Source organism: Hippoglossus stenolepis, chromosome 1 (assembly GCF_022539355.2).
Source record: "Hippoglossus stenolepis isolate QCI-W04-F060 chromosome 1, HSTE1.2, whole genome shotgun sequence".
Classification (NCBI taxonomy): domain Eukaryota; kingdom Metazoa; phylum Chordata; class Actinopteri; order Pleuronectiformes; family Pleuronectidae; genus Hippoglossus; species Hippoglossus stenolepis.
The window spans coordinates 5,830,153-5,848,965 of NC_061483.1; the positions used below are offsets into that span (position 1 = coordinate 5,830,153).

Below are 18,813 nucleotides of genomic sequence, written 5' to 3' on the forward strand. Positions count from 1 at the left end.
CTATGGCGTTCTCCTTTTAAGTGGAGACTCTCAGTGCTCAGCCGCGCCAAATCAATTACAATCCCGGCTCCTTTTTGTTCTCTGCTTCTAATCAGTTGCTGATTAACACTTGGCAAACCAGCAGACAAATCAATGGGCAGGAACAGAGGGGCGAGCGGGGAACTGGCAGAATGGAGGTTAGGAGGGGGATACTTCAACAGCCCTAATCAAGGTAATAGTAAGCTGAAGGATTGTAGACACCGTGTTGGACAATAGGGCAAGGTCAAGGCTCATTATCTAAGAGGCTGTCTGCCGCTTTATTCTCCTGTTTATTAAAACCTGAAATGCAGCAGAGAGACCTTGTGTTTTCGTGGCTTGATCTAAGTCCTGAAATGATCATTAAAACTGAAAAATGTATTTTCCTGCAGCTGGTGCCTTCATTTGGTTTCATCACATTCTGTATTGTTTTTTAAATCATTATCTTCACCAAGGAGATTATGTTTTCGACCCACGTCTGTTTTTCTGCAGGATTTCGTAAAAAAAACTACTCAACAGATTTTCGCAAAATCTTGGTGGAAGGATCGGAGAAGGTCCAGGAAAGAATCCGTAAAATCTGGAGCAGATCCGGGGAATTTTATTTGTCGCCTTTTTCACGAGATTAAATTACAAGTTTCACAATTACATTTACGATTTCACAGATTTACGAGAGAATAATCCACAGTGGAGATTATGGTTTTTCAATGATGTTCATCGTTTTGTTTGTTTAGCTATAAAACTTGATTTGAATTTGAATGTTGGACTAAACTGAGTTTCATTCTAGTTCTTATGTTTTATCACCTTCTATTTGTAGATGTGTGATTATAATGTTGACTCATAGACGACTGTAGATAGTTTACTGAACTTTATCTGAAGTTTAATGATAATAATTAATTTACTTTTGAAAACAGGCCATAGTTTTAAATGAATGTAACGATCTTTAGATAAAACATGAAAGTTACGAAGGAGTCAGCAATTTTAGATTTAATGGATTCTGCTCCATTTCAAAAGTTGCAGCAGTTTCTCTCACTTTTTTCTCACTCTTCTTCGGTCTTGACTGGGTTGTGACTGACAGATACTGAATCCCACCATAATGACAAAAAAAAAAAATGCTTTCTTGGCTGAATTATTTATTGTGCAGAGCAAGAAGAAGAGGCAACCCACTGGCAGGGTTTAGGGGCTAAGGTTGCGGATATTCCATATTTTTTATTATTGTCTAAAAAACACAAAAGAAGTAAGAAAAAACACAAATAAGCCACATTCTTTCACTGGGTGGTGTTCAATCCTTTCAAAACACGTGGGCACCGTAGTTGAATCTGAGTTAATCCCACAAATGCACCATTGGGCTCCAGTAAATACTCACTTGTGCAAGAAAATGTGTATTAATCTGAAGTTTACTACAAAACAATATTCAAACGTTTATGAGCCAGAAAAGGTTTATTCATGTATTCATCGTTCCCAAATAGTAAAATATAAGAATTCAGAATCTAATAATGGTCAGAATCAGCTTCATGTCACTCCAGGTTACATCAGGGATTTGTGGAATCATAACTGAGGTCGTGACCTTGCTGTTCTCAGCGGACGCCACAGTGAAGTCGAACACCCCCCGACCTGCACAGCGTGATATCGTATCTTATTTTAGGACTGAACTCCACAAGTTCTGCACTAATGGGAAACTGGGCACAGAAGCTCTTTGTAGTTTGTATTTGCTTGTCAGCCTCTTATTCACTGGGATGGAGTTTCCCATTTCCAACATAATTAAAAGTATTCAAAGAGAATTGTATTGTGTGGCTTTTGGACTCAAACAGGAGGGAATAAGCAGCTCAAATTTGCCCAAACTAATTTACATACGGCAAAATGGATTTAGACACATTCCTTTCATCACAGCACATGGCGGCCAGATTTAACGTTTTTTCATTTTTTCATCCAAAAACCAAATGATCAAGTCATTTTTTTTACGATCAAAATTCAAACTCCCAGGCTGTGAATATTATCGTCATGTCTTTCAGATAAATAAATTTAAAAATGTATTCAGCGGAAGGAGACGTATGTTTTTACAGTTTCTTTCCTCTAGTGTGTTTTTTTGTGTATTTAAAATTTCAACAGAGTTAAAAAGCCCAACGTTGGCAGTGAAGGGAGCTGCTCTCCCTGAAAGAAAACACACCGACGCTCCGGAGACGAGTCGTCAGAAGTCCAGCCGCATTATTGTGACATCACATGACGTCACGATGGCCCACATTTACATAATGGAACAAAGCCAGACACGCTGAAAGCAGTTGACCAATCACAACAGAGTGGGTCAGCTGGCCTATCGGAGCAGACTGGGCTTTATCAGGAGGGGGGGGGCCTTGTTTCAGACAGAGGCTGAAAAGAGGAGCTGCAGCCATGGACAGTTTGAGGAAAGTGATTTTTTTTCTGAAGTTATAACACAAATTCAAAGTGTGAATATGAGCAGAATAAGTCTTATCACTCTTTTCCACTCATCTCTCCTCTCTTCCACATTTTTCTCTGCTCATCGGTTCTGGTTCTCCAGGTTTCTTCCAGTTTAATGAGTTTTTTCTTTCCACCGTCGCCAAACTGCTGCTCATCGTGGGAGCTGTTTAGTTTCTCAATAATTTTAAGTTCTTAACAAGCTATGTAAAGTGCTTGAGTGTTTTTTGATTTGGCGCTATACAAATAAGATTGAATTGAATTGAATCCTGTAATATTCTTCTAAAAAGATTCAGATATAAATCAAAAAGAAAGTAAATAAGCTCTTAACATACACATTTAGTCATCATATGTCTCTATCAAAGGGTTTGTTATGTATTTTATATTATAAACTTCTGGAGCAAATCTTGCCTGTGTACGTTATTTTCACACGTGATCTGTGATTAAAACTTTAAAAAACGAATGTAGTAAATAATCCCACTGTAATTAACAGGCTGTGATTGAATCTCTCCGTCTGACATAATGTTTCTATGTTTATTCACATGTGTTTAAAAGCAGTGTTGACAGTTTCCAGTTTGTTTGCACCTGCAGAGCCTCGCCTCCTGTATTCCTTCATTATACTGGTAACTTCACCTGATTGCAATTTAAATTACTTTATAATTACCATCTTTTCAATTCATTCCCCTGTCACATACGTGTAATTCAGGACTCCACAGCAAATGTCTTTTCTGTTTACTCATCATCTCTATTTGTCTCTCATATTAACATTGCCCTGATGTGGGTGTATTTCAGTAATGTAATTAACCAGGGGTGTTTATCTAATTGCATTTCTCCAGTCTACACGAAATTAAAATTTCCCAGGCTTTAAATTTATTCAGACAGTAGTGCTGCATTTTGATATCTTGACGAGCTAAAATGTTTTGACGGCTGACGCCGGAACAGTAATGATGTGTAAAAAGTCGAGTTATCACGCTTGAAATGGGATTTCACCGGAGTCTCATGAGTCAGTACGTCTGCAGTTTTAGAAATGTGATGCCTGTACTTTGCTTCACCGCACGAGCAGGTTGCACTTCACCTGCATTTGAAGTACTCTGTTGTGGATCGTTTTTTTTTGTCTTTCTTCCAAGTTACCTCCAAATTATTTTTACAATGTGCCACATTAAGTGGAACAACAGCGGAACGGGGCCGAGAGGCGACGACAGTGATGTGAGAGTGAGACTGACGGCAGACGCACGGCTCTCAGGATTACTGAGCCTTAAATCTAAAGGATTTTAGGTTCAAACACGTGTAACGGGATGAAAGGAGGTGAATCACGCAGCAGGAAGAGGCCACTGGGGGGTCTTCCTCAAGTAGATAAAATAATCAGAATTCTTTATTGAGTCATTTGTTTCTCTGCATACTTGTCAAAGCTCGATTTTTAGCAGCCTCCGAGTTACGGTGAAGTTTAAAGTTACGTGAGTGAAAAAAAGTTTTGACCACACGCACATTGATTTCTCCTCTGGCTTCCAGCCATGTGACCTTCAACAGGGAGATGGAGTTTGTGGGATTTCATGAGTGAGGAGATTTTATTTAAAAATGCGTTTCTTATAAATAATTACACTTTAAGTGACCATGCACCATTTCCATAAATGATTTATGTGTGAAGTTTTAGATGTTGTATGTGTGAATTGATTATATTAATCATAAGTGCCAAGTAAAAATGGTTAAATTATGTGTAAAAGCTCTCAATCTTTTAGAAATGGTATCATTACAATAGAAGTCATGGCCTCTACTTCTGTGTTGTAGATGCAGTAATGTCCGTGACTCATCTTTAACTGCTCCAGTCCCCTTGGGGTTAGTGGATGAGGTGTTTCGGAGATCCGACCTGACCATAGCTCTTTGTGACTTCGCTTTTACGGCGGCATTACCTCACCTTGAAACGTCGCACAAGCACACAAGCAGATAGGAAATCACCTCTGCGGCTGCCCCCACCCTGACAGGCGCCCTGTTCACCCGCCGAGCGGCGAGCAGCAGAGGAGGTGCCTCATGCTGCATTGACCTAATGACTAACATCCCGTAGAGGTGAGGGCTCAGATGATCCTGGTAGGATGAGCTGCATGGAGCTACATTATGAAACCAGTGTGGGCAGTATGTTCATTCAGTGTGAAGTAGAAAGGTGTAGCACAAACATCAGAAAGTGATAAAAATGTCCATTTTCATGCCAGAATTTGTTAACATATAGTGGCTGTAAAAAGCCTGTTCTCCAATAAGAGTAAATTTAAATCTGCTACATCCTGATTTTTATCTGGATCTGCACCAATATGCAGAAACTCGTGGATACAAATCCCCTAAATGAGCCTGATATTTGTTACCGTGATCTATGCAATGTTGTGAAATTGATGAAAAATCCTGGATCCACCCTTTCTCCGCATCCGTGACAAAATCGAATGAATTCTCTCTTGGCCCTCGTCCCATCCTTCCACAAAGTTTTGTGGAAATCTGACAACTCAACCAAACAAACGATGAACAGGCGTGAAAACACAAGCTCCTTGGCAGAGGGGATGATGCAAAACAATGTTGAAGTCTGTCACTACATTTTAAAAACCACCAGGAGAAGACTCTTTTGTTTTGGGAGACAGGTTGAAAACAACAGTGATTTCGTGTGTCTCGTCTTTTTCTAGTCAATTTAAAGTACCTCTTCATTTTTCCAAAACTTTGATTGTATTTGGCTTAAAATTACAAAGACGTTTCACAGAATGGCCGGAGCAATTTGGTTCTATTCATCACTATAATTCAGTCTTCAAAAGAGGATATGCAATCATGCCAATATCCATCTTGTTTCCTAGACAGACTAATACAGTGTTTGAATTCTTGATTTGTTAGAAAATACACACACCGGTCTGGACCTTTGGATTTTCAGTTTATTCTGAAGCAAAATAACAGATGTGAAATTCAATCAGAGAAACGACTACGTGATGAATCGACAATCAGGTGATGTCAGACGGACCCTGGTCAACAAACCAATCATATCGATCATCGTGGGAAAAACGACCCAAGTCCAGGTCCGAGACTAACAAGAGCAAGAAAAGATTCAAAGTTTACTTTTCTGAGCGCTTTAAGAACTACATGAAAACGTTTGAGCGTTCGTGCCTGACAATCAAAGGTTTGTTTTTTCTTTTTCTTGACATTTTCTTGTAACGTTTAACAAATCAACAAATGAAAAAAACATATTGTATAGACACCAGTTCCTTCTCTCTCAGTCCACTGAACAGCAACCAGAAACCCATGTTTCCTTTTTTACGTAAAGGTCACAGCTCTCAACTATAAAGTCTCACTCACTGACATTTTCTTCCTCTCCTCCTCTTTTTAAATGTTAAATCCACCTTTCACACACGTCCTCTGACTGGTTGTGAACAGCCAGAAGTTAGTTTGTTAAATCAGCGACTGACGACCTCTTTTCTTGGAAATCAACTGCCCTGTGGAGCAGTTTAAGATTATCTGAGGACAAGAGTGTTTTTTTAAAAATGTAATTCCAACCCATCAATGTCAAATTGAAACCTCTTGCCACGCGACCTTTCTTGCGATCTGTATTTGAACCCAGAGATCCCACTAGAGGCAGAAGTCTGCGGCGTATCACTGTCGGTGTCAAAGACCGGTCGCAGATATACCTGTTTGATTGATGGGTCTTCAGCTGCTCACACAGCATGGGAGAGTGAATCTGTTAGAGTCTGAGCTGAGTCATATTTTTCTACCACATCTGGTTTCATTCTGCAGCGGTTTGATACAAAGAGCACAGGTTCTATACGCGGTTGAAATGTAGCGACTCTCATGCATTAAACCTTTTACACCAGTGTACACATGCACACGGCTTTTGCAATAATCTGGTTTGGGATCATTTATACAACAGGCTCATATCAATACGGCTGCAGTACAGCTTTATATGCACCTCAGGGGCGACTTATCACGATGCTTTATGGCGAGAATTGCCTGTCATTTCTATCACTTGTATTGATCTATGCGGTGTCAGCACTTTCGATTGGTTGGTTTCCCTCCGGCGTTCGCTCCATTTTACTCCTCTGTGTGCCCAGACCTTTTAAGATCCCTGCAGGCTGACTAAATGAGTCAGTCTGCCACCTCAAGTACTGTTATTACTTCAAATGTTTCTACTATTAACAACATTACGCCACCGTTATCACCTCCTCAAGGTTGTTTTCACCCCGGTCCTTTATGTTTGTTGGTATGTCGGCATGCGAAACACTACGTGGGTTAAGAGAGACGCCATCAAATGTTGCCGTGGATCCGGACGATTAGGGATTTTCGTCTTCCCGTTGTGAGATGGAGCATATTATGGCATATTCACTCATTTCCCCAGTGATTCATGGAACTTAATTTAAAATATCCTGTTCACAAGGGACTAATATCTATAAGCATGTACAATTCGGCGCAGCTTGATTGAATCTCAGCAGATTGCAGGGCCTTGGCCGACGTATGAGTATGAGAACGAGGTCGTCCTATAACCAGAAGGTCGTTGTTTCCATTCCGGACTCCTCCAGTCCACTTGCCCAAGTGTCCCGAACCTCAAATTTGCCCTTGACCGCTGTGCTGACCGAGCATTAATGGTGTGTAATAGAAAAAGTGCTGCTGTTACCATCACTGCATGAATGTGTGCATGAATGGGGGAAGGTTACTTGTAGTGTGAAGTGCATTGAGTGGTTAAGACTTGAAAAAGTGCCGTATAAATACAATTCATTCTCCATTCACTATGTACTAAGTACTATTCTAGGTTTCACTCTAATCAGTAAGATTTTAAATCCTTAAATTAAAGTCCACAAAATTACAATATTAGATTATAGAAGAATACTAATACTTAATATTAAAGGTAAAAAGAAAGTCACATTTTGAGTGTTTTGCATGAACTATTTTCCTTATACATTTTTTCCTTTAATAATCAAATGATTGACCAGTCTGTAAAATATCAAAGAGAACAATACCCATGATTGTTCCCTTTCTAATTCCCAAGGTAAAATTATTAATCAGCCTTTTTTGTAAAAGAGAAAAATCCTACGTAACTTGAGAATCTGGCACCTGTTACTTTGTTTTAGCCTTTTTGCTTAAAACACAACTTCCACAATGAATTAATGACCAAAATCAATGCGGAATAATTTTCTCTTTAACTGCAAATCGATTGATGAGTTCATAATTTCAGTCTTCGATAAATGATTTGTTCCTTGTTGCCTGAGGAAATAAAACCACAATGTACATGGTAGGTCAACAGGGACCCTGCTACAGATTTCTGCCCCGGGGTCCCGACAGGAGATTGATCTGGCCTCGACCACCACCGCCGCTGCATCAATATACACACTTTATGAATATGATTCATATTTATCCAACACACCCTTGTGAAGTGAGGCTGTGTATTTCAAAGAATTAGAGATTTTTGTCACTAATTTAGCCTAATTACCCTCAGGACAGTGTGGGTGTGAACAGACAGAGTTTGACTGACGTTTGCTTTTTTAATTTGCTTACAGCCGCCGGGGAGAGAAGAGTCACACCTTTGAATATGTAGTAAAAAATAAAAATATCATTCTTTTCTGCTGTTTTCACGTGTTCCAGCTGTATGGTCCTGCTCTTTGTCCACGTTCCTCTTCTGTGGCTCCGTCCTGATGTTCAAATCAGTCTTCAATCAGGTCCTCTTAGCCTGGGAATTGAGGTGCTTTAAAGCTCCTTCGCCAGAATCAGAAGGGAGACGGGCGTCTGGCGTGGTGACGTTTGGTTTTGCTGCACCTTAGCCCGGGATTTTCTTCTGTTAACTGTTTTGATTTTGTGTTTTATGGTAATCAATGACAGATCTGGTGGTTTTAAATGTGATTTTTGTGTCTGTACAAATAGTTGTACTCTAGTCTGTACTCTATTTAGCTCTATTTCTTGACATGACTTGAATTCAGTGGCGGCTACATCCTGGTTTCTCTACGCTTGGTTAGTTCTGCTATGTTCGAAATACAAGTCTGCAGCTAGATTTAGCATCACTGCACCACATTACTGGCATTTTACAAATGTCTGCCCTGCCCAATATTACTTGCACTAGAACTTTCTTCACGAGGATATTTGATGAATTGTTGAAGTGGACTTTACTGCCAGAAAATATCCGTAAAAAAAAAAAAAAATCCACAGTGGTGTAAAGGCCGAGCTTATTTTATAACTTTCACATTTTATCATTGTCATTAGAGTCGGTGACATCTCATAAGTCTTCACTTTACTCTGCCAAGAAAACCTGAGCAGAGGTCTGATTAGACAGAACACGTGAAAACACCTGTGTGTGTGAGTGTGTGAGTGTGTGTGTGTGTGTGTGTGGTCGACCAGCCCGTTGCAGAGTGGGATTTCTGCTGCAGTGCAGAGTGTCTGTAGCTTTTCATAAGCTTGCTTGTCAACAGTGTGACGGTGTCACCTCAGGACAGCGTCGAGCTGCCACATTCATAATGTGTGTAAGGTGTGTTTAGACCGATCGCTGTGCAGCTTTAAAAAGAAAGAAAAAGTTCATCTTGAATGTGTGTGTGTGTGTGTGTGTGAGTGCAACACGCAGAGAACTGAGGAGTGAGTGGAGGTAAACAGAGGAACTGTGGATCCTGCAAAGCATCAAGGCTGCAGGCGGTTTGCATGGTGTCACACACTTAATGGGATAGATTCCTTGTATTTTTCTCCCTTTAAGTAAAGTTGAAGTGCTTCTCTGTGCTCTGTTTGCAGAGTATTGATCCAGAGATCATGGCGACACACCAAGGTAAGTATTTGCTGTTTGTGCTTAAACTGCATGTTGTGAAGTGATGTCCTGACTTTGTTCAGTCGGTTTCTGTGACCTTGGTCCTGTCGGCTGTGAAGGTGTCAGCTGTCAAACACATGCATGTGCTATTTGCATCGGGAATCAGAAGTTTGTACAGTGGTTGTTATCTAACATGCATTTACATATGGATGGATACTCAAAGTGTCTGGAGCATTGGGTCCGGACATTTTCCAGAGTTTGAAGAACGAACAACAGGAGATTTTCCGAGTCAGACACGTTCACAACTAAAGGAAAATGTCAGAAAATGTGTCACTAAAAGCTCTTGAATCTCTTTGACATCTTGTTTTGCATCTTCTTTGTGTTTAGCAGCTGTTTTGTCACCCTGAGATATTTATATATTCTTTTTGTTGGTGGAAAACATCATCAACACGCCCACGCTGTGATTTCTCTGGACATTCTGCTGCTGTATTCTCACGTGGACATTGGACTGTGGTGGACGGCAGGAAAAACTCTCCAGCAGCCGACTCAGACATTAACGTTCTTACACACAGCCTCTCCGTTAAAATTTCCCCAAACGCCTGAGAGCAGTTTTGTGTTGTTGTAGTAAAATATGTGTACTCTACATATTACGAGTGTGCTGGACTGAATTTACCTCCACCGAGGAGGTTAGGTTTGTAATTTTCATAGATTTTCCCATTTGTCAGCAGGATTATGCAATAACTAGTGAATTAATGTCTGAACTGAGAAAGAACTCATTACAGTTTGGCGGGGATCCAGACGAAGCTGCAGAGGCAGGATTTTATTTCACGTTCTATAACATTGCACGGTTTTTTGGAATGATATTTTTTTGTTAATTTCTCAGAGAATAACTCCTGGATCTTTATGAAAATCAGGCATATTTAAGGGACTATTTATGTGTAATGTGGTGCAGCTCGGTTGAGTTTAAGGGGCCTGTTGGGCCTTGGCGGAGTAAACAGTCGCCTCTTTACTGATATGGATGCAGTTATATTTGAGAGCTTCCTGATTGAATTATAACAACCTCTGGTGTCCAGTGGAGGACGATGTTCAGATGAGCTAATCCTTTATTAGTCCCACAAGTGGGAAATGTGCATGTTTTACATTGAAATCTAAATATAGTCCTTGAATTGCACACGCACGAGTTTTGTGTCACGAGTGGGCTGACTGAAGTACAACTATATATGTATATCCGTATGCAAATGAAGCAATCAAATCGTACAGTTAAACCATATTTGTGAATACAAAGACAAACATACATATTGCGCGTGCAAGCATGTAATTAGATACTTAATACACTTCAGAGGGCTGAGAGGCTCATTAGACTTTAATTAATTCAAAAATAACACAAAGCCAGTGTGAAAACCTTTGAACTAATCAAAGGATTACATTTTTGCCGCAGCTTTACTTCTACCACTGCCACTAAAAATATTGATAATAGTACAAATGATGCTCGTTGGCGCTTGTCGATTTGTTTGTAGTCCTCTAATCTTTAAACAAACTCTGGAGTAAGTCTCCCTTGAGGTGATGATAAAGCCAAACAGACACGGCGGTAAACGTAGACGCAGAGATGCTACATACATCAGTTTTCAATATCACGCCGCTGACACTTTGACGCCGTTCCCTCCGACCCTTGGCGATCGTTTCAGGTGTGTGTGGAAGATCTGTGAGCTGTTTGAAGTCGCCTCCAGCAGCGGCGCCGAGCTTTTATCAAGTGTAAAGCAGGTGTAATGAAACGAACCGCGGAGCGTGACCGTCCCTTAAGCCCGGGACGGAGAGCATCAACATGCACCCGCCGCAGCACTCTGGTTAAGTCATGGCGTCTGGAAGCTTTTGCATATGGGAGGATTGACGTTGGGTTGCACTCCAATTGCAGGACTGCTTCTGGGGAGTTGCCATGGTGATGGAGGAGCTGAAAAGCAGCGGGGTCTGATAAACAGAATGAAACTGGGGCTCTCACAATTACTAATAATGTCTTTTCACTTTTCTCAGTTAATTCCTTCATTACTTGGATGAGAGGTACATCTCTACCCGTACGCGTACTCTCTTCTCTCTTGTTCCAGCTCGCTCCACTTTTGTTTTGTTCACTGCAGCACACAGCAGACTCGGAGTGCATTAGGAGTATTCAAGCCCAGAGTGAGATTGAACATTGAAAAACAGTTTCTGCAAAGGTGGTTTTTGCTGAAATAACAAACAATGGGAGACTGGGCCTTGTTTTGTTTAGGTTAGCAACTGTCCTGGAACAATAATGACAGCAAAGAGTTTTTTGAGCATTTCAAACGACTGAATTCAAATGTGACATTTCTCTCTAAATAAAAATAAATGGGAGAGGAAAATAGCTTGATTTGCAAAGTATGTGATTTTGTCACCTGCATTGTTTCCTCATTGCAGCCATGACAACAAAGTTTTCCAATGCTCAACCCAGAACAAAACACGCGCTCGACCAACCTTGAGTCAGTCTCAGCTGTCAATCATAATGTTTCACCCTGCTTTTAGGTCTATGTCCCATCCACTAACATGGAAGCGACAGGGTTTATGACCAGTACTGCAGCCAGCCACCAGGGGGCAATCCAGATAATTTGGCTTCTCTTTTGGAGAGTATTAATGTTGTCCATCTTTATAAACAGTCAGTTGGGGGGTGTACATTTTTATTCAATATAAATAATAATCTATAACCTCAGATTTATTCCTTTGACATTTTACATTTCTTGAGAATCTCCACGTTGAGTAAATGCACTCGAGGTCTACTTCATGATACTGTGCAGGGAAACACTTTACACGGCAGAATATTACTGAGAATTGTTGAGTCTCCTGTGGTTTAGAAGAATATCAGTGGCAGTTTGGTAATGGCCACCCATCCTTTACTGCGAGTGATTTCCCACAGTGCACCAGCTCGGCTGAATATCTGGGCCTTCCTTTCCCTAACTTTTCACTCTGCCCGGTCGCTAATCGCCTCCTGGGTAGACGAACCTGAATTATTCAGAGGCTGAATAATGGGGCGCACTGAACGTCGGGGAACACAGATACTGAGACGAAGGTGACGGGAACAACACAACATTCATTTTATGCTAGTGCTGCTTAGCTGGAAGCCCAGCAGAAGGGGCTCGTCTAAAAAGAGCAATGGGAGTATAACACATTTATGTAATCTTGCCAGAATTAGAGAAAACAAAGAGCAGAGTACAGACACGTCCAAGGTCTGAGGTCGCAAACAGAAATTCCAACAGAAAGAAATGTAGGTAGCTGTTTACCAAAATGCAGGAGGGCATCAGGACTCACTCAGGCTCGGCCTTGGCCTAAGTCTTTGGGGATAATGTTTTCTGTCCCAACTCATGAATAATATATCGCGAGGGGTTGAGAAATTGCCAGTGATTTATGACGGAGCTCTTCACTTTGAGTCCACTTCACCCGGTCACGGTTATATCGGGGGGGTCTCCAGAGGCTGCACAATATACTGTGTATGCGCTAAATTAAATGATAGCATGTGCACATCGTTTGTCAAATGACTCTTTCATCTCATTAGAAGACATTCGGTACCTGTGACTGGAGGAAATCACGGTGGTCAGTTGTCGAGTTTGCATTTAATTGAAGCAGTGTTTTTACTGGACTGAATGATTTCAGTAATTTCTCATCCAAGTATAGTGGTATGAGTTTTGGCTGATTTAAAGATGTCACCTTGTGCTGCGGTACATTGTTATTTTGTGGCAGTGTATTGCCCAAAAGATCTAAAGGTTAATCTACAATTAAAACTAGAATGGCACTTAGTGGAACGCACACCTCTGCCAAGGCACAACAGTCCCCTGAAATTCAATCAAGCTAAACCAAATTTCACACATTTATAGATATTAGTCTTCTAAATATGCCAAATTATTATCAATATCCATTATTTCCTGTGGAAATTGTGAAAATGTTGAAAAACGTCCAATCTTGTGATGTTAAAGGAAGTCAAAAACAAATAAATCCCTGTTCTGGATCCGCACCAAAATAGAAAAGGTTCTTCCCTGACTCCAACCACATCCTTCCACCAATTTCCGTGGAAATCTGTTGAGTTGTTTTTGTGTGATCTTGCTCACAAACAAACAAACCAACAAACAGACAGACAGACAGGGAGAAGAAGAAGAAGACATAACCTCCTCGGTGGAGGTAATAATTGTTCATTGTAGAAATCCAATCGAAAGCCGTCATCTGTTCAGAGCTGTTTGTTTGTTATGTTGCCTGTGATATATTTTAACTGGTAATATGATTTAAAAATAACAATAACAATGTGCGCTGCAGACCTCTCATATCGCCCAAAAAAAGTTCAGGCTCTTTTGTCTTTCAGGAATAAAAATAAAACTCAAAGCGATGATGTGAACAGTGACTCGGTCGCTGCTCTGTCTGTGGCAACAGCCGCTCTACATTATACATAATCTTCCTCCGGGCGTTCTTTAGAAAGCACTTGGACCATATTTTAAAACTTTTGAGTCATTCTTAGCCTCAACTCAGACTTATTTTGGGAATTAAATTCCCCTCCTGCAGAGCTAAATCCAGCTAATACCCATTGTCAGATGATATTTGTTGTTCTGTACCCACAGATGTTTATGGGCCGAACAGAAGACATATTATTATTTGTGCCTTTTATATACGAGTCTTCAGGGTTTAACATTTGCGATGTCGTGCAACAATAATATGTTGTGCTTGTTGTTTGATTTTTTTTTTTAAAACAACAAATCCAGACTTTAATCCCTTAATTAAGATTAAGATGGATGGAATTTGGCATGGCCTTTCAATGCAATATTAAAACCCTTAGCTGAAAATGTGAAGGGATTACACATTCTTATTAGAAGAGGAGAGAGCTCATCTGCTTCTCCTCTCCTCTCCTCTCCTGCCTGACTTGTTTATTTACAGGGGAAATCGCCCACAAATAGACGAGCGGAGGTAGATTGAGATTTATTAACAAGGAAAAGGGAAATGGTGACCGTGTCTATTTGTCTCGGGTGCAGCCTGCAGACATCCAGCAAAGGAGGTAACAGCATGACAAAACAAACCAGATTCTTGTGCAGTTTCATCAAACCCATTATTTATGCAGGATGTCAGCTGACACATGCTTTTTCTTAACCGGCGTATTACACTGCTTGAGTGAACTTCAAAACAATCTCCCTGCTGCCGGTTTACATGCCAGCTTCCATCTTAAACATCAGCAATCTGCGTGGCATATGAAAGGCTTTGATTGGACGGCCCTTTTCCACACGCCAGTTATTATCTTGTTCAGGTGGAGAAAATCACAGGATATAACAAGATGAGAGCAATCGCGGTGTCTTACCTGGTCTTGGTAGATGAAGAAAAGCATGATGGACAGAATCTCCAGGAAGAAGATGAGCAGGAGGAGGATGAAGAACTGTGGGGGGGACACAAAGAGGGCAGCACATCGTCAGCACAGTCATTTAACACAGCGTTTATGGATGTGGAGGAAAACACCACCGGGGGGATAATAGGGCTCTGTTTGTGAAAATTGAATGACGCGTAAGTTCCAGGGAAAGTGTGTGTGTGTGGGTGAGTGAAAGGCAAACTTTGAAAAAGAAAGAAAGAAAGAAATGGCCAAAGAGAGAGAGTTGGCGACGTGAGACCGATCGAAGAGCTGTAGATCGTTCAACCTCGATATTTCTGGCTGACAGGTTGAGGGAGCAGAGGGAGAGCGGGAGGGAAAATCACAGACTGCAAAATATGATATACACCACACTGTTCCTCTGTGAAGTTGTTGGAGGAAACATATTTTATTTCTCGCCATATTTCTCATGTACCGGATGAGATGAGCTGCACTGTAAAAGAAAAAATCCATCATTTAGTTGAATCAACCAAACTTCATCTAAATATCTAGATCTTGTTCATTTCAATATGTGCTGATGCGTCTGTTTCTGTTATTCTGCTTTGACGAACTGGGGTCGACCTCCTGTGAGCTGTGGTTTGACACAGGAATACGTAGATAGTACTGGAATAGAGTGAGGATTGATTTTCAGGTCCGTAATGGACTGGACTAGTACATCAATTTGAATCTTTGGATGATTGAGTGAATTGTGATCGTTGTGGCAGCTGATGGTGGATTGTGATGGATTGTTCAGATATAAAAATACACCAAGTCAAGTTTGAATGCGTTTCAATCCGTCCTGGGAGAGGGATTCCTAACGTATGAATCGTTAAGGGCAGAGCATGTTGCACCTTGTTTAAACCCTGTGAGGCAAATTGTGATCTGTGAATATGGGCTAAACCAATAAAATGTGATTAACTGATTGATAAACCGAGTCCAGCTGAGAGTGAGAGTATGTTGTGTTTTGACAGGTCTCAGTTTTACTGAGCTTCACTGAGTTCAAACTCTCCAGAGACTCTTTTTCTCTTTTGTACTTTGAGAAGAATTGAGATGATGTAAACTTGCTGTGCCTTTAACACATGCTCAGGTGTGTCTGGGTTTCTATTCATGAGAATGAAAACCATGCGATCGAGGTCAATATTGGATTCAGTCCCTTTGAATTTAACAAAGTCCCTGTGAACACAGCCTTGCCTGATGTCTTTAAACTTTCGTCTGGTATGAAATGGCCTCAGCGGCTGCGTATTCTTCATCCTTTATACTGAGAAGAAGAAGAAGAAGAAGAAAGGTGCTTTTTCCTCAGATCTAAATTTCCACCATTACCGGAAAAGACGGCAGTGGAGGTAGAGGGATGTGATGTGCGTTTGCATATTAATGCGCAAAACCTGAGCTGTGAACTTGTTCCAGTATATGTGGTGAACATCAGGATGTCAATATGTTTACATGCTGACATATGCATTCAGCTCTGAGCTGCTAGCCATGATGTTTTTTTTCCAAACATCATGGCTACACGTCCTCTGTGAGTTCCAGGCGATCGCTTGACTGTGGATGTGAGCGTTGCTAGTTCACAAGACTGACATGGAGCAGTGATCGAGCTGTCAGTTGCCCGCGAGGTCTCCTGGCAGAACCTGCATGAATGAATCACTAAGCTCTGGAAAGCATGAAAGCCTCGGCGGCAACACTGCAAGGTGAAAGGCAGACTAGGTAACAAACTGATGGCAGCGCAGGGTCCCGCTTTCAGGAGGTGCCCTCAAACAACCGACTAGAATCAATTCCCATTGTTCTGTCAGGCTTCATTGAATCCCCGTCACGCCCTGTGTTGTGTAAAATTCCAGTTAGCTCCAATTTGGCGCCAATCCTCGCGTGTTTGCAGGTTAATTTAAAACTGGAGAAATATGCCACGCGGGCAGATTGAGGGAAAATTTAACCTTCTGAGCTGTTGAATCTTTGAAAAGTCCAACGGATAATGTTGATGTGAAATGCAGCCAGGAAAAATAAGTAATGCTGCTGTTTACTGCAGATCTACAACCCAAAGAAAATATATAAAAAATAAAGGAGCGAGACCAACAGACTGAGGCAGATTCACGGAAAAATGTCAAAAGTGAAGTTTGAATCTGTGCTGTTTTCCTTCTTTTGTGCTATTTCTCGACACCGTATTGATCCTGGAAGAAACATCTCACCACAGTTTTAAGAGAGATATGGGTCAACTGTGCAGCTACACTGCTAGAAATTCAGATTCAGTGTGTGGTCGAGAATTACAGAGCCGAGTCTTGTTGCCTCTGGCCCTCGATCCCTGCTATTGGATTGTTGTTTTGTTTTTTTTCACTTAAGAGTTCCGCTAATCGATCGTCGGCCACTAGAAGCAGACGGACCATGAATCCATGTGACAGACAAGCTGCCCTGACGAATGGTCACTTAGCTGAGTTCCTATGGAAATGTGCCGGTGAACTATGCGGCTAATTGTTTACGCATCCAGCTGAGTGGCTTAATAATCGAACGGAGCTGTCCTTGAATTCACGCACCATTTTTCAGCCGCACACAAAGGTTGGCAGGTTTCTGTGACCAATCAGCAGCTACTAGTATCAGTGGTGTCAACCTCATCTGCAGTCAGGCAGGAGCTGTCAGTAGAGACAGGTAATTCATCATCTGTTAAGTTGATTGGAAAAAATAAACACAATTTAGAGGTTATCTTCTGCAAATAATCATTTCTGATCAATTTATAGGCCAGAATTGCAATTGGCTCTAGAGGAAGATGATGTGTTTTCCACAACTCAAGAACGATCTGATTAGCTGAATATAAATATATTTGTTGGCATGCAGCAACCAGGATCTCAACAGAATCCTTTATTTTGTTGCCACCTTTGCAGGCTTTACAAGAATGAAATATCCAGTGTTCGTAGCTGCAAGAATTTCCACATTTCTACACCAGTTCTGTTTTTAGTTTGTTGCAGGGCAGGTTACAAACAGTGGCTTTCTCAGAATGTCTATTGCTGAAGATGAGACGCCCTTCAAGCTGTCTTCAGACATGAACTTGGGAAAATGTCAGAGAAATTGGGTCTGGATGTCTTCCAGAGTTTGCCTCTCACATATAAAGAACACAGCAGGAGGTCGTCCAGGTCGGACGAATTCACAGCAAGTGGAAAATGACAGTTTCAGTAACGTTCAGGTGAGGGGGGGCATCTGGGTAGAGCAAGCAGCAGGAAGGACTTGACGTTTAATTTCAATCAACAGCAGAGTCGTAATGTTTATTTTTGCTTTGACAACACTACTACAAGCATTTGAGAGGAATCTGCAAAGTCAACACAACGTTTGCGAGTGATATACTGATAGAAACGCCACCATCACGCCCCCACTTTGCTCGCTGTGGATTTTTTGCAGACATTTCCTTACAGTATTCTCACATGGGCTTACTCAGAACTTTTACGAGGGCTCTGGCAGAAGGAGTAATGGAAAATGTCTGGAGCAGCTGATCAGGACATTTGCGTTCTCACAAACGGCTCCTCCGGGAAATTTCAGGACAATGTGCGGACTTCAGTGCCCGTCTGAAAGCAGCTTTATAGTCATTTGATCTCAAGTTGCTATAAAAAAAAAAATTCTTTGTTTGTTGCTCTGCTTCTCATGGATAATTCGTTTATAAATCTCTGACGGCTCTGGATTATATAGTAAAAACTTGGACTTTAAAACTTTTTTTCAACATAAGACAAAACAATGAATTAAACATTGATGCCGGAGAAACGAGAGCTGAGGGACATTGTAGAAACTTGGAGTGATAATCTAGCTTTGAGAAAACAAACCGACTAACTCCCCACCCCCCCCGTGGCTCTCGTCACTGCTTCTCCATTAATCTGCTCTTAATAAGAAATCTAACGGCTCTTCGTTGGACCACAGGCGAAATCCAGACTCGATAGGACCATTGGATGGCAGACGGCAGCGTTTGGCTCGTATAACACACTGCAGGAAAACATTTGAATTAGCTGCAGGGATTTCACACCGCTGCACGGAATGGATCACAATTATCAAATGGGTTGCAGCCAGCAATTAAGTGTAAATGATAAAAGTCCATTTGTGAACTAGAAAAAGACTTGTAATAAAAATAAAGCTGAATTAAATCACGTCCCAGCTCCCTCATGTTTATAACCGTAATAAATCCAAACGGTTTTTAAACGTTTTAATTAAGACATAAGATGAAAAAACAATATATTTCTCTAAATTACTTTGAAAGGCTGTTGCATAGGAAAACTATAATGGAAATGGTGTTCAT

General features: G+C 41.1%; 1 protein-coding gene across 3 annotated transcripts in view; it reads right to left on the bottom strand.

The window, feature by feature from the left end:
- tspan4a (tetraspanin 4a) overlaps nt 1–18,813 on the bottom strand; it is a 124,071-nt gene that overhangs the window by 21,898 nt on the left and 83,360 nt on the right. For all 3 annotated transcript variants that reach the window (XM_035164144.2, XM_035164150.2, XM_035164136.2), the window contains one exon: nt 14,514–14,588. In XM_035164144.2, the coding sequence (XP_035020035.1) occupies nt 14,514–14,588 (75 nt within the window). The remainder of the gene's footprint in view (nt 1–14,513; nt 14,589–18,813) is intronic.